Here is a 14,365-nt window from a genome sequence, read left to right on the forward strand (position 1 = left end):
TGCACAAGTAAGAGTTGGCAAGCCACGAGATATCTAAAGAAGAGATGGGAAATTACAAAATCTATTCAGGAAGAAGATTTGTAAGATCTATGATCACTCTTACAAAAACAAATGGGGATGGACCGGCTTTGACCTAAGTCCATTCTTAGAAGGAATAAAATACATTAAATAGCAATAGCACTTAGACTTATATACCGCTTCACAGTGCTTTACAGCCCTCTCTAAGTGGTTTACAGAGTCAGCACATTGCCCCCCACAATCTGGGTTCTCATTTTACCAACCTCGGAAGGAGGGAAGGCTGAGTCAACCTTGAGCCCGATGAGATTCGAACTGCCGAACTGCTGGCAGCCAAGAGTCAGCAGAAGTAGCCTGCAGTACTGCATTCTAACCACTGCGCTATCACAGCAAATGAAAAAACCACAAAAGCGAGCATGAATTTAGCTGCCAGAGAGCTATAACAGTTGGCTATCTTATAACCAACTCTGAGCTGCTCTCAATCAATGTGAGTACAGTTGACGACATCCATGGAGTCAGTGGCTTCACATGCAAGGACTACCATAAAAATAAAAATGTCCAGGCCACCTAGAAGATGAGGAAGGGTGCTACTTAAATAGCCAGGCAGCAGTTTTTCCACACACCATATTCAACAATAGATAAGGCCTAAGATGAGACAACAGTCAGTGTTTAGTTTTTTTGTCATGATATCAGGCGATCTATGAATTCGTTTACACGTGGCCTCAATACAGCTATTGCACTTTTTGTTTTCTATTTACCCGCTGCTGGGTTTTGACCTTAATTAAAGTTTTGTTCACTAAGATTTTTCTGGCCTGACACGTACAAGAATGACTTTCCACCTTACATTGTCTGTGAGAGAAACTTCGTTTACCCAGAAGCCAGCAGAGGAAGCAAATTTGCCTCAAACCAATGGTGAGGCAGAGCCCAGCCTAGTGCTCTCGAACGCGTCTTGACTTCCTTCCTTAAAGGGGGGGAAAAAAATTAAACCACAAATAAAGCTGATGCTGAAAACAGAAGTTGCACAGCAAGACACAGCCATGGCAGAAGGCAAAACAGGAGGTGCCGGCTTGTTTGCTAAGCGGGTTCAAAAGCAGCTCAGCCGAGCCCAAGAAAAGGTATTTATCTTGAAATATTTTTTCACGTTACTAGTTTTATTATGACCTGAAAATGATATTGTCTTTGTGGATTCTCCTGAACTGTCCCACCAAAATGAGAGGTTAGATAAAGTTGAAAGGGAAGTTGGGTTATTGTTCATTTTTGCTTTCTGGACATTTCTCATATTGTTCTGATTATTTTTCACATACTGGAACAAGCTGGTATACATATCGTACCAGCAAACTCCAATTTTATCCCAGCAATAATCTTGTAAATCTTGTAGGCTGGGCTGAGAAGCAATGACTGGGTCAAAAAAAAAACATTCAATAAAAGTCCAGGGCTGAATGAGAAACTGAAGAAAATGGATTTTCTCCACCCACCCCATCCTAATATAAGATCCTAATCATCACAATTTATCACTTATCCCTTAACGACCCTAAAACTTTTGCTCTCTTTCTTTCAATAACATCCCAGTTAAAGAATATATTTTTCTCCTATATATCTGGAACAAAGAATCGAAACCACCTCTGTAGTTATGACTGTATAAGGGCTGGGCGTCGGGGAGGCGGGGTAATTTTCATATCCGAATTAACCTACAGAAGGATTAGCCCAGTTATGCTGAGGAGTTAAACTACTCAAATCACTACAAGTAGTTCTCGACTTACGACCACAACTGAGCCCATCATTTAAAGTAAGGTTCTGCATTTAGGCAAAAAAAAAAAAAAAAGCACAGGTACCGTATATGTGGTACCTTATTCAATAGTAGTAACTGTGAGAGGGATCTTGGAGTCCTAGTGGATAACCATTTAGATATGAGCCAGCAGTGTGCAGCAGCTGTTAAAAAAGCCAACACAGTTCTGGGCTGCATAAACAGAGGGATAGAATCAAGATCATGTGAAATGTTAATACCCCTTTATAATGCCTTGGTAAGGCCACACTTGGAATATTGCATTCAGTTTTGGTTGCCACGATTGTAAAAAGGATGTTGAGACTCTGGAAAGAGTGCAGAGAAGAGCAACAAAGGTGATTAGGGGACTGGAGGCTAAAATATATGAAGAACAGTTGCAGGAACTTGGTATGTCTAGTTTAATAAAAAGAAGGACTAGGGGAGACATGATAGCAGTGTTCCAATATCTCAGGGGCTGCCACAAAGAAGAGGGAGTCAGACTGTTCATCAAAGCACCTGAGGGTAGAACAAGAAGCAATGGGTGGAAACTGATCAAAGAAAGAAGCAACTTGGAACTAAGGAGAAATTTCCTGACAGTTAGAACAATTAATAAGTGGAATGACTTGCCTGCAGAAGTTATGAATGCTCCAACACTGGAAATTTTTAAGAAAATGTTGGATAGCCATTTGTCTGAAATGGTGTAGGGTTTCCTGCCTGGGCAGGGGGTTGGACTAGAAGACCTCCAAGGTCCCTTCCAACTCTGTTACTACTACCACTACTACTACTACTACTACTACTACTACTACTACTACTTATTATTATTATTATTATTATTATTATCATTATCATTATTATTATTATTATTATTATTATTATTATTATTATTATTATTATTATTATTTCTGTTGCTAAACGAGACATTTGTTAAATGAGTTTTTCCCCATTTTCCAAACTTTCTTGCCACCTTTGTTGGGTGAACCATTGCACTTGTTATGTTAATAACACGGTTGTTAAGTGAATTTGATCTCCCCGTTGACTTTGCTCCTGAGAAGTTTGCAAAAGGTGATTATGCAACCCTGGGACACTGCAACTGTCGCTTGCAGTGTCAGTTGGCAAGCATTCGAATTTGATCATATGACCACGACCACAGGGATGCTGCTGTGGTCATAAGTGTGAAAAATAGCCATAATCGCTTTTTTTCAGCCTGACTTTGAACGGTCACTATTCAAAAGGTTGTAAATAAAGCGCTACCTGTATTTCCCCACCCTCGGAGATTTAGCAGATGTCATTCTATCAAGCAGATAGTGATCTTTTCCTGGAAAACCTTGATCTAAAGCAGGCTGAGCGTTCCCCATGAACAGGCCCTCCTCTGGCAGAGGTTCTATCTAGGGCAGGGGTGTCAAACTCGATTTCATTGAGGGCCACCTCAGGGTTGTGTTTGATCTGGATGGGGGGCAGGAGACATGGCCAGCTTGACGTCAGTTGTGTCGGGGGCACCTGTGGCAGCCTGAGCACTCTGCCAGGCTTAAAGTTGACAAGGTTGGAGACCCCTGTACTAAAGCCCCTCTGATCATCCAGCCATGGGGTGAAAACCCCTAGTGATGAACTGACTGCTTCAGCTAGCAGCCTGTTCCACCGGCTGCTACTTAGTATAGTCAAGAAGGTTCCCCCTGATTTTAGCCTGGATGTCTTTCTTTGCAGTTTGATCATGCTTTCTTGGTGTAACAGAAGGTAAGTTTCCTATGTAATCTATGTCATCAACCTGAAATTCAGTTTAATAGCTCTATTCTCCGTTCCCTGATTCCTTATCTATATTCCCTTTCTGCCACTGGTTGGCATCCAGCCTTGCAATGCTAACTTTTCTTTAATTTGAAATATCTTGACAGCTTCGTTCTTGAGAATGTATACATATACGCATATGATATTTTTTTTTTTTTACATTTATATCCCGCCCTTCTCCGAAGACTCAGGGCGGCTTACAGTGTGTAAGGCAATAGTCTCATTCTATTTGTATATATTTACAAAGTCAACTTATTGCCCCCCCAACAATCTGGGTCCTCATTTTACCTACCTTATAAAGGATGGAAGGCTGAGTCAACCTTGGGGCTGGTGGGATTTGAGCCTGCAGTAATTGCAGGCTGCTGTGTTTTTAATAACAGGCTATCTTACAGCCTGAGCCACACTGCGGCCCTTTTAGGCAGATATAGGTAGTATATCTGCCTGTGTCATCCCCATTTAATTTATACAATGAACTTTTTATTTAATTTACTAAATTTACAGCAGGGTATGTATAACTAAAAAAAAAAAGCATCACCCACGTGCAAGATGGAATGTTCAAGGTTTTTTGTGGGGGGGGGAGGGAGAGGAAACCCCAAGCCTCACAGAAAATAGAATAATCCAAAAAGAATTAATGGTGCTCAGGATCAGTGCATATTGTCTGATGGGGGCAAGGAGGAGAGGCAGAGTAGAAAACTAAGAAATGTTGTGACACTTTCAGCTGACTGGCTGATACTTTAGGGCAGCGATGGCTAACCTTTTTGCCGTTGCATGCCAAAAGCAGGAGGAGCGGGGGGGGGGGGGGGGTGCACGGGCGTGCCCATACCTATAATTTAATGCCGCCCCACCTCCCACACACATGCACGTGTAACCCCCCACGCTCCCCACGCTTTTGGCACGCAACAGCAAAAAGGTTACCAGTGGGCCCAGTAGGCCCATTTTTTGCCCTCCCCAGGCTCTAGAGGCTTTCTTGGAGCTAGGGGAGGGCAAAAACGGCCTCTCCCACCCCCCAAGACCCTTTGGAGGCCAGAAACGGCCCATTTCCCGACTTCCAGTGGGCCTGGAAGACCCAAAAATCAGCTGGCTGGCACGTGTATGCGTGCTGGAGCTGAGCTAGGACAACCCTTGCGTGGCCACAGATATGGCTCCACGTACCATCTGTGGCACGCGTGCCATAGGTTCGCCATCAGGGCTTTAGGAGAAAACTTTCTTTCTGCAGTATTTAGTCAGAAGTCTAACTTTTACAATGCTTTAAGGTAAAAGAATGTGTTGCGAAACATTTCAGAAATTCAACCTTAAAGGCCTGAGAGACTCTTTAAGATTTTGCAACCTCGGTTGCAAAAAATCTATCCACCCACCAGATGGCAGCAAAGAGGTATTGGGTAGCCTCACTTTTGGCCGCCATTTACAGCAAAAGTCTATAGTACAACAACCCCAGCAGAATGAAGTCTTCATTTGGGCATCAAAAGAATAGCAAAAGGGAATTCTTAGACATTCTCTCCAGAGATCAGTGATGGGTTTCAAATTTTTTTACTACCGGTTCTGTGGGTGTGGCTTGGTGGGCGTGGCATGGCGTGGCTTGGTGGGCGTGGCATGGTGGGTGTGGTAGGGGAAGGATACTGTAAAATCTCCATTCCCTCCCCAATCTAGAGGAAGGTTACTGCAAAATCCCCATTTCCTCCCGATCAGCTGGGACTTGGGAGGCAGAGAATAGATGGGGGCGGGGCCAGTCAGGATTTTTACTACTGGTTCTCCGAACTACTCAAAATTTCCTCTACTGGTTCTCCGGAACTGGTCAGGTTTCAGAACCTGCTGAAACCCACCTCTCCCAGAGCTGGAGAGTTGTAGAAATGCCTTAAGGAGGCTGAAACCATCCCTGTCTTCGATACTGAAGATGTAGTTTATAGGATGAGCATTTTATTTTATGTACTAAATTTACATACTGCCCAACACCCAATGACTCTGGAGGACTTGTGAATTAATTTGTGTTTTTATCTGATTTCTAACTATCGCTTTCATCTTACAAGCTGCTTTTATTATTGGAATGAGAACAACATGTTAATGGAATGAGAACATACAGCTTTTGTTGCTGCTGATGTTGTGGTGGATTTTTATGGGGAATATGTTTGGGTGGCTCCTCCATCACTCTTCTTAATAGCATTCTTGCCATATTTCTGAATTCTACTACAATGGATGTACCATAATCAGTTCTTGCAAATAGTTGAGAAGAGGCCTCCTCACTCAACTACTGAGGATAATTGCTGGGTACCACCCAAACAGGGAAGGACAGCTTAGTTAGCACAATGTTTCCTTACCATATTTATAGAATAAAGTTTCCTCCTTGAGACTGGATTTGAATGACATGCTAGTTTAGTTAATCACAAATTACTCCATTAGGCAAACTGAATATTCCTCAGAGGAGCTACTTCAGTACAGCAACATCTGATAGGTTATTCTGACTCTATAGTGGGCAGCAGTGGTGAAATCCAATTTTTTTTACTACCGATTCTGCGGGCGTGGCTTGGTGGGCGTGGTGTGGTGTGGCTTGGTAGGCATGGCTTGGTGGGTGTGGCAGGGGAAAGATACTGTAAAATCTCCATTCCTATCCTAATCTAGAGGAAGGTTACTGCAAAATACCCATTTCTTCCCGATCAGCTGGGACTTGGGAGGCAGAAAATAGATGGGGGCGGCGTCAGACAGAATTTTTACTACCGGTTCTCCAAACTACTCAAAATTTCCACTACCAGTTCTCCAGAACTGGTCAGAACCTGCTGAAACCCACCTCTCCCAGAGCTGGAGAGTTGTAGAAATGCCTTAAGGAGGCTGAAACCATCCCTGTCTTCGATATTGAAGATGTAGTTTATAAGATGAGCATTTTATTTTATGTACTAAATTTACATACTGCCCAACACCCAATGACTCTGGAGGACTTGTGAATTAATTTGTGTTTTTATCTGATTTCTAACTATCGCTTTCATCTTACAAGCTGCTTTTATTATTGGAATGAGAACAACATGTTAATGGAATGAGAACATACAGCTTTTGTTGCTGCTGATGTTGTGGTGGATTTTTATGGGGAATATGTTTGGGTGGCTCCTCCATCACTCTTCTTAATAGCATTCTTGCCATATTTCTGTATTCTACTACAATGGATGTACCATAATCAGTTGTTGCAAATAGTTGAGAAGAGGCCTCCTCACTCAACTACTGAGGATAATTGCTGGGTACCACCCAAACAGGGAAGGACAGCTTAGTTAGCACAATGTTTCGTTACCATATTTATAGAATAAAGTTTCCCTCCCTTGAGACTGGATTTGGATGACATGCTAGTTTAGTTAATCACAAATTACTCCATTAGGCAAACTGAATATTCCTCAGAGGAGCTACTTCAGTACAGCAACATCTGATAGGTGATTCTGACTCTATAGTGGGCAGCAGTGGTGAAATCCAATTTTTTTTACTACCGATTCTGCGGGCGTGGCTTGGTGGGCGTGGTGTGGTGTGGCTTGGTAGGCATGGCAGGGGAAGGATACTGCAAAATCTCCATTCCCTCCCCGCTCCAGGGGAAGGATATTGCAAAATCTCCATTCCCACCCCAATCTGGGGCCAGCCAGAGGTGGTATTTGCCAGTTCTCCGAACTACTCAAAATTTCCACTACCGGTTCTCCAAACTGCTCAAAATTTCCACTATTAGTTCTCCAGAACCTGCTGGATTTCACCGCTGCAGGTCTTTACAGACTCCATGTTTTATTGCTTTGCCTTAATGGAACTGGTAGCCCTAAGCTATGCAAAACATTTTGAACTACAGTTCCCACGGTCCTTTGCTATGGGCTTTGACAACTGAGAGAAACTGAAGTTTAAGAAGCCTGTGTCACCAGTTTAACCACTCATTATTGGTCAGGTTAGCATCATGAAACCTCAGTCATGTTCAGAAACAATATACTGTACTACTGAAAATCAGATGCTCAGGACAATGAACAGAGGAAGCCACATTTTCCTTTTGAGCATTTGGCTGCTGTAGAGCTTTCATTTAAGGGCTACAAAAATTCAGATAACCACAGCAAAACAATACAGCAAGTCTTCTACTGTTAACTATTGTCTGTCTGGGTTTGTCCAGATATCATAATTATGCTTACCAGAATGTTCTACTGAATAGATTTTCATTTGTCTGCTGAGCCTGAGGCCAAATCCTGAAAGCAGCACATTCTTAAAACATGTTTTCATAATTAATGCCTGGACTGACTTTAATCTCCTCCGAAACGTTCTGCTGGTCCTGATAGATACTGAAGGAAGTCCTTTTATAGTAGTAAAATGCATTTTTGTTGCTTTTCTGGGTAAGTGTATTAATAGTATCAGATGGTAATGGGAGTGAAGGAAACCACAAGAAGAATGTTCCAGAATGCAGGGTGTGTCATCAACTTAGGGTGTAGGCCCTGCTGTGCTCAAGCTAAAAAACAACAACCATACCTTTCCTTTTTTTTCTCCCTTATTGCTACAAAAAGTAAGTATTCCATCCAAGCCCTCATTAGATGCAAGCAAAAAATAATAATAATACTTGCACACATAGGATGCTGTGAAACTGTTCTACCTCTCACCTTATCAACTTTTGCAAGACAGAGAAATGATCAGTGCCATCAAACACTGCAGTCTTTTAATTAGAGGAATGGGGTGGAATGGGTTTGCAAAAAGTACCAGTAGTGCTCAACTGGCAACCACAACTGAGGCCAGAATTTCTGCTGCTAAGCAAGAAAGTTCCTCAGTGACATGTTCCCCATTTTATGACCTTTCTTGCCACAGTTGTTAAGTGAATCGCTGCAGCGGTTAAGGTAGTAACAGAGTTGTTAAATGAACTGCTTGTCAGGCAGTCGCAAAAGGGGATCACATAACCCCGGGACACTGCAACCTGTCATAAATATGAATTTATTTATTTATTTATTTTATTAAATTTTTATACCGCCCTTCTCCCGAAGGACTCAGGGCGGTGTACAGCCAAGATAAAACACGAAATATATACAATTAAAACATTTAAAACCTAGCAAATTACAACAAGGCTGATAATTAAAATTTAGTTTTAAAATTTTAGAAATATTAATAACATCCCAAATTAAAATTTAACACTATTATGCCAGTCCCGCTTGAATAAATAGGTGTGTTTTTAGCTCACGACGGAAGGTCCGAAGATCAGGCACTTGACGTAGGCCAGGGGGAAGTTCATTCCAGAGCGTCGGTGCCCCCACAGAGAAGGCCCTACTCCTGGGGGCCGCCAGCCGACACTGTTTGGCGGACGGCACCCTGAGGAGACCCTCTCTGTGAGAGCGTACGGGTCGGTGGGAGGCATAAGGTAACAGCAGGCAGTCTCGTAATCAGTTGCCAAGTGTCTGAATTTTGATTACGTGACAATGGGAACATTGCAGTGGTCGTAAGGGTGTAAATCAGTCATAGCTTACTTTTTTGAGTGCTGTTGTAATTTTGAACGATCACTAAATGAACTGTTATAAGTCGAGAACTATCTGTATGTGGTAGAATGTAGTAACAAGATGAAATGATCATGTTGGAGTGCATTCCAGAGGAGTAAGAGGCAACTCAGCCCAGATATCATGCATGAGAGAGCGAGGGTGAAGACAGCCCCTTCGTTCACAGATATATTATAGAGGCAAAGACAGTAGAGTGCTCAGTTTGGCAAGTTTTTTTCTATATGTGTGATGATGATGATAATAATAATAATAATAATAGCACATTATAAAAACAGCAGAAACAAAGGCAGAATATAAGGAAAAACAGATGGAAAACCAAAGCTTTGCATGGACAGCACTTGAAAAACATTGAAGGAAAATGTGATGACAACTTTACATGGGCATGGCTTAAGATGGGAACCACCAAGAAAGAAACCGAAGGTTTAATACTTGCTGCTCAAGAACAAGCACTACAAACTAATGCCATGAAAGCAAAGATACAAAAATCCACCGACAATCCAAACTGCTGACTTTGCAAAAACAAAGTCAAAATTGTTTCCCATTTAATATGTGAATGCAGCAAAATCACACAAACTGATTACACAGCTAGACACAACCGAGTTGCTAAATTAATCCACTGGTCGCTATGTAAAAAATACAACTTACCTTTTTCCAAAAAGTCATGGGAACATAAAGTGGAAAAAGTTATAGAAAATGAGGAGGTGAAGATCTTGTGGGACTTTTGAATACAGACGGATCGTCACTTGGAACACAACACACCAGATGTCACAGTTGTCGAAAACCGAAATGTACAATTTATTGACATCGGGGTACTTGGTACCATGTCCAAGAATTTTATAAGATACATCAACAAATTTCAGCTTCCTGCAATAACAGCGGAACTGCAAAAAACTGTGCTACTTGGAACATCGTACATCTTAAGAAGGTACGTTGTTGATACCTAGGACTCTGGCAGCAACCCGTATCAACCATTAGCACCAGTCAATGGTATTTGTGATGCATTTTTGAATGTTCAGTTGACTGAGTTTCATGTTTAATGACTAAAGTAAATAGAAATCTCAGTTTGGAAGAATCTCCAAGTGTCATTTTTGTTTGGGACCTGTCAAATCTGCTCTCTTTGTCTTGGTGTGCTGTCCAAGTTCTCAGTGCAATCATGAGCTATATTTGCATCTAACAGTGTCTGTGTTGAAATAGGTCATTAGGGCAGTTTCTTATTTGTATATGTAAGTAAAACGTTGTGCACAGCATGATACAGCATAGGTCACAGAATGTATTTTTCTGGATATGTGACTATATATCATAGGCAGCACGCCAAAACTTGTTGGATTGGGGCACATAAAACTATTTAGCCATTAAACAGTAACAATGTTCTGCAAAATGCGAGCCCTGACTGCAGAGAATGATTGTTTCTCCACTGGATGGACCAAACCTTGTTTTGGAGAACAGCGTCCAATCACCATGAAATGTCTCATGAAGTTTACTCACTGAACTCTTCTTGTGCAACAAGAAATGGGAACTGGAAACCACTTTCAACATTACCTCTAAAATTAGTTGCTTTAGAGGTGTGTGGCTTTTCCAAACTGAACAACTTAGAACTAAGGAGAAATTTCCAGACAGTTAGAACAACTAATAAGTGGAACAACTTGCCTGCAGAAATTGTGAATGCTCCAACACTGGAAATTTTTAAGAAAATGTTGGATAACCATTTGTTTGAAGTGGTGTAGGGTTTCCTGCCTGGGCAGGGGGTTGGACTAGAAGACCTCCAAGGTCCCTTCCAACTCTGTTATTATTATTATTATTTCTCCTGATGTATTTCACTTTGTCAATGACTACAAAGGACCATTTACTGGTATCTCTTGCATTAAAAACGACAGTGGCCTGAAGAAGTCCATCAAGGCAGAACACTAAAACCTCAAGGAGGATGATAGGGGTTTTCCTTATTCTTCTGTTTCAGAGTGGTTTATGCTGAGTAGGAGGACTGGATGAGTGACTGCATGGAGTTTCCCCCCAGGACTGAATTTAGCCAAAATAGTAGGGTTACTTAACGATGGAACGATGAATTATGCCAGTAAAGATCATATTTCTTTGTCTGCTCCAGAGATGCCAGATATTGAAACTGGAATCTTCTGTAAGCAAATCTTATGCTCTGTCATATTTCCTCATCCTCTCAGCATGCTCCTTTTGGAAAGATTCTGGAAGAATGTATGGTCCAACCAAAGGATCCCAATGTCTCAGAAGAGCCTAATTTCAGGAAATGCAATTATACAAACGACCTTCCTCAGGCTGGTGCTTTTTGTCACTCCTGGAAATTGTGGGTAATATAATCCCCAAACTTTTAGAGAGAAATCTTTTGTAAACAATAGCAGTGCTGTTGCCTCTGCAACAGGGGTGAAATCCAGCAGGTTCTGACAGGTTCTGGAGAACCGGTAGCGGAAATTTTGAATAGTTTGGAGAACCGGCAAATACCACCTCTGGCTGGCCCCAGAGTGGGGTGGGAATGGAGATTTTGCAATATCCTTCCCCCAGGAGTGGGAAGGGAATGGGGATTTTGCAGTATCCTTCCCCTGCTATGCCGACCAAGCTACACCACAGAACCGATAGGGAAAAATTTTGGATTTCACCCCTGCTCTGAAATCTGCAACTGCATGTAGAAACCACAGTGGCTTGGAGTTATTTGATATAGAGAGATGCTTGTCGTTTCTTATTCGTATGTCAAGATAGTGTCTAGTTTAAGATTATCAGATCCGGGCTGCAAAAATCCAGATGACTAAAAGATAGCCACGAAAAGTTACAGAAATTCTTTGTATTGTCATCTAGTGATTATCTCCTAGCACTCCCCTTTTATGTAAACAAGAGTTAAGCTTTTGGTAGATTAAAAAAAACCCTGCAATTTTGTATTATTGCTAGATGATAATATCCCAGTTAAATATACCTGGGATTACACTCTTTGGATTTGATAGGCCTATCCATATATTTAATATCAAGGATCAGTTCATTTTACTTTTTTTAAAAAAAGTGGCGTGAATCTCTTTTTTGGTTAGTAATTTGAATACAGTATAAAAAAGGTTACATGGACAAACCAAGAGAAGGCAGGGCTGTGCCTACTCATTCCATGCTTCTTATCATATCCTCCATGTGGTACAAATATCTAAAAAAAGGAATAGTGCTGAAGTCATGTAGGCAATTCATGGGAACTGACAGATGGGCATCATGTGGTTATTCTAGCAAGCTTCATCACACAGCTGTAATGGGGGGCGAACTTCATTTTGCATGGAAAATACATGTATGCAAAAGAGTAGAGTGGGTTGCAAATGATTTCTAAAAAATTTCTAGAGGTACCATAGAAGCTGCCAACTCTGGTGACAGAGTTGGCAGCTTCTATATCTCTTTGCTGCCCTCTCCTGGTCAGCTGGGGTTTCTTGGCTCAATTTTAGTGCCCTTAAGAAAGAGACTGCCATCACATGGAAAATTTGGAGGACCTATATAGGATTCCTATTGGGTTTAAAGCAGGGGTGGAATGCTTCCGGTTCAGACCGGATCAGCCGATCCGGTTAGTGATGGCGGCAGGTGGTTCGGAGAACTGGTAGCAAAAATCCCTGCCCCCCCCCACCCATGTCCACCCAATTGCCTGCTTGCCCACCTGCCCACTTGCCGCTTCTTTCCAGCTCTCTTGCTTTTCCCGCCCAAAATAGGTTGTAAAAAATGCTTTTAAAAGGTTAAAAAAAGGCTCTAATGATCACAGCTGAGCCGCACTGACTGAATCAGAACCTTTTTTTTTTCTTTTAAAAAGCATTTTTTAACAACCCAAATAGGTTGTAAAAAAAAATGTTTTTAAAAGTAAAAAAAAAAAGATCGCGCGCCACAGCTGATCACACTTCTACTTACCCCATGCCTCCTTTTGGCGTGCACTGCACACACGTGCGTGCACCTCACATTTGGTGCATGGTGTGCATTGTGCATGCATGGTGCGCATTGCGCATGCGCAGCCAGCAAACCGGTAATAAACCCGTTCAGATTTCACCACTAGTTTAAAGTTAGTGGAGAATCCATATATGTTTATCTGCCTGATTACCGAGATGTGTGGGACAGCAGGTATTACTTCACCCTTTCTCATGGAAAGACTAATGACTGTGGGGGCTTTCTGCTAGAAGCAGAACTTGGCACAATTCTTTCAATGCAGTGCCATTAATGGAAACAAATGCACCACTCACTCCATAGATAAAAATAAGGCTGTGGTCAATTCATTGGACAGGTGAAGGACAAGGTGTACAATAACTGCTGCAATTCTCTTTTCTTTCTCTGTCTCTTTCATAGGTTCTGCAGAAACTGGGGAAAACCGTGGAAACAAAAGACGAACAATTTGAACAAAGTGCCTATAATTTCCAGCAGCAGCAGGTTGTATGACGGAACCATGGGAACAACTTGCATTCTGGAAATTTGGGGAGGGAGGGTGGATATACATGCTTAGGTCAAGTTTACCTTGCATTTTTGGCACGTCAGAATCTGAAATGTCTCTGTACCAGGTTTTGTTTAAGACTCTCAAAATGTTTTTATATAAGCTCAACCTGAAACTAAACTGCTGTGAAAGATTCTGATGATGCTTTGTCTATAAATATGTGGGATGCTAAGTTTATGGTAATACAGTAAAACATATTTGGCACAGACCAGTAGAGGGTTGCTAGCAGTTCACCCTGGATCAGGTGAACTGGTAGCGGGGGCAGCGGGAGGCTCCGCCCACCACCCGGACATCTCTGCGCATGTGCAGAAACTTCTGCGCATATGCAGAAGTGTTACGTGAAAGCATGAGCATGCAAGCACCCACGAGCAAACCAATAGTGGCCGAAATTGAAACCCACTACTGGCACAGACCTCTTCTCTGTAAGTTCCTGGATTGTAAGAACAGGGTGGGTGGGGAGTCCTATAAAAACTCTAATGCAATCTTGCCCAAATTTGGCAGCTTCCAGATGTATAGCCTTCAATTCCTAGAATTTTCAACATTGTCCATGCTGAATGGGTCATTCTGGGAGTTGAAGTTTACAGACTTGGCAATGACCGAAGTCCAGGAACAGTATTCTGATAGAAATGACATGCAGAAATGTACTGGAAGTACAATTTCCCTTTCTTTTCTCCCCAGATTGAAGGGCAAAAACTCTACAAAGAACTGAAGGCTTTCCTCATTGCTGTAAAAGGTACAGAAAGCCCAAATTCTAGAATGGTACATTTTCCAAGTTAAGTCAGCAGGTATCGGATCTTAGCTGCAAGACTCCTCTGTTTTCCCATCCCATCGGTTATCTAATGAGACACTATCTGTAAAGAAAACAGATAGAATCTGCCTCTT

General features: G+C 41.9%; 1 protein-coding gene across 1 annotated transcript in view; it reads left to right on the forward strand.

Moving 5' to 3' along the window:
- The first annotated feature begins 978 nt into the window (after positions 1-978).
- The window catches only part of BIN2 (bridging integrator 2), a 61,182-nt gene continuing 47,795 nt past the window's right edge, over positions 979-14,365 (forward strand). The window contains exons 1-3 of the mRNA XM_058171501.1: positions 979-1,130; positions 13,342-13,422; positions 14,162-14,216. Of these exons, the coding sequence (XP_058027484.1) occupies positions 1,017-1,130; positions 13,342-13,422; positions 14,162-14,216 (250 nt within the window). The 5' untranslated portion in view covers positions 979-1,016. The remainder of the gene's footprint in view (positions 1,131-13,341; positions 13,423-14,161; positions 14,217-14,365) is intronic.

The sequence above is a fragment of the Ahaetulla prasina genome, chromosome 2 (genome assembly GCF_028640845.1).
Source record: "Ahaetulla prasina isolate Xishuangbanna chromosome 2, ASM2864084v1, whole genome shotgun sequence".
Lineage (NCBI taxonomy): Eukaryota > Metazoa > Chordata > Lepidosauria > Squamata > Colubridae > Ahaetulla > Ahaetulla prasina.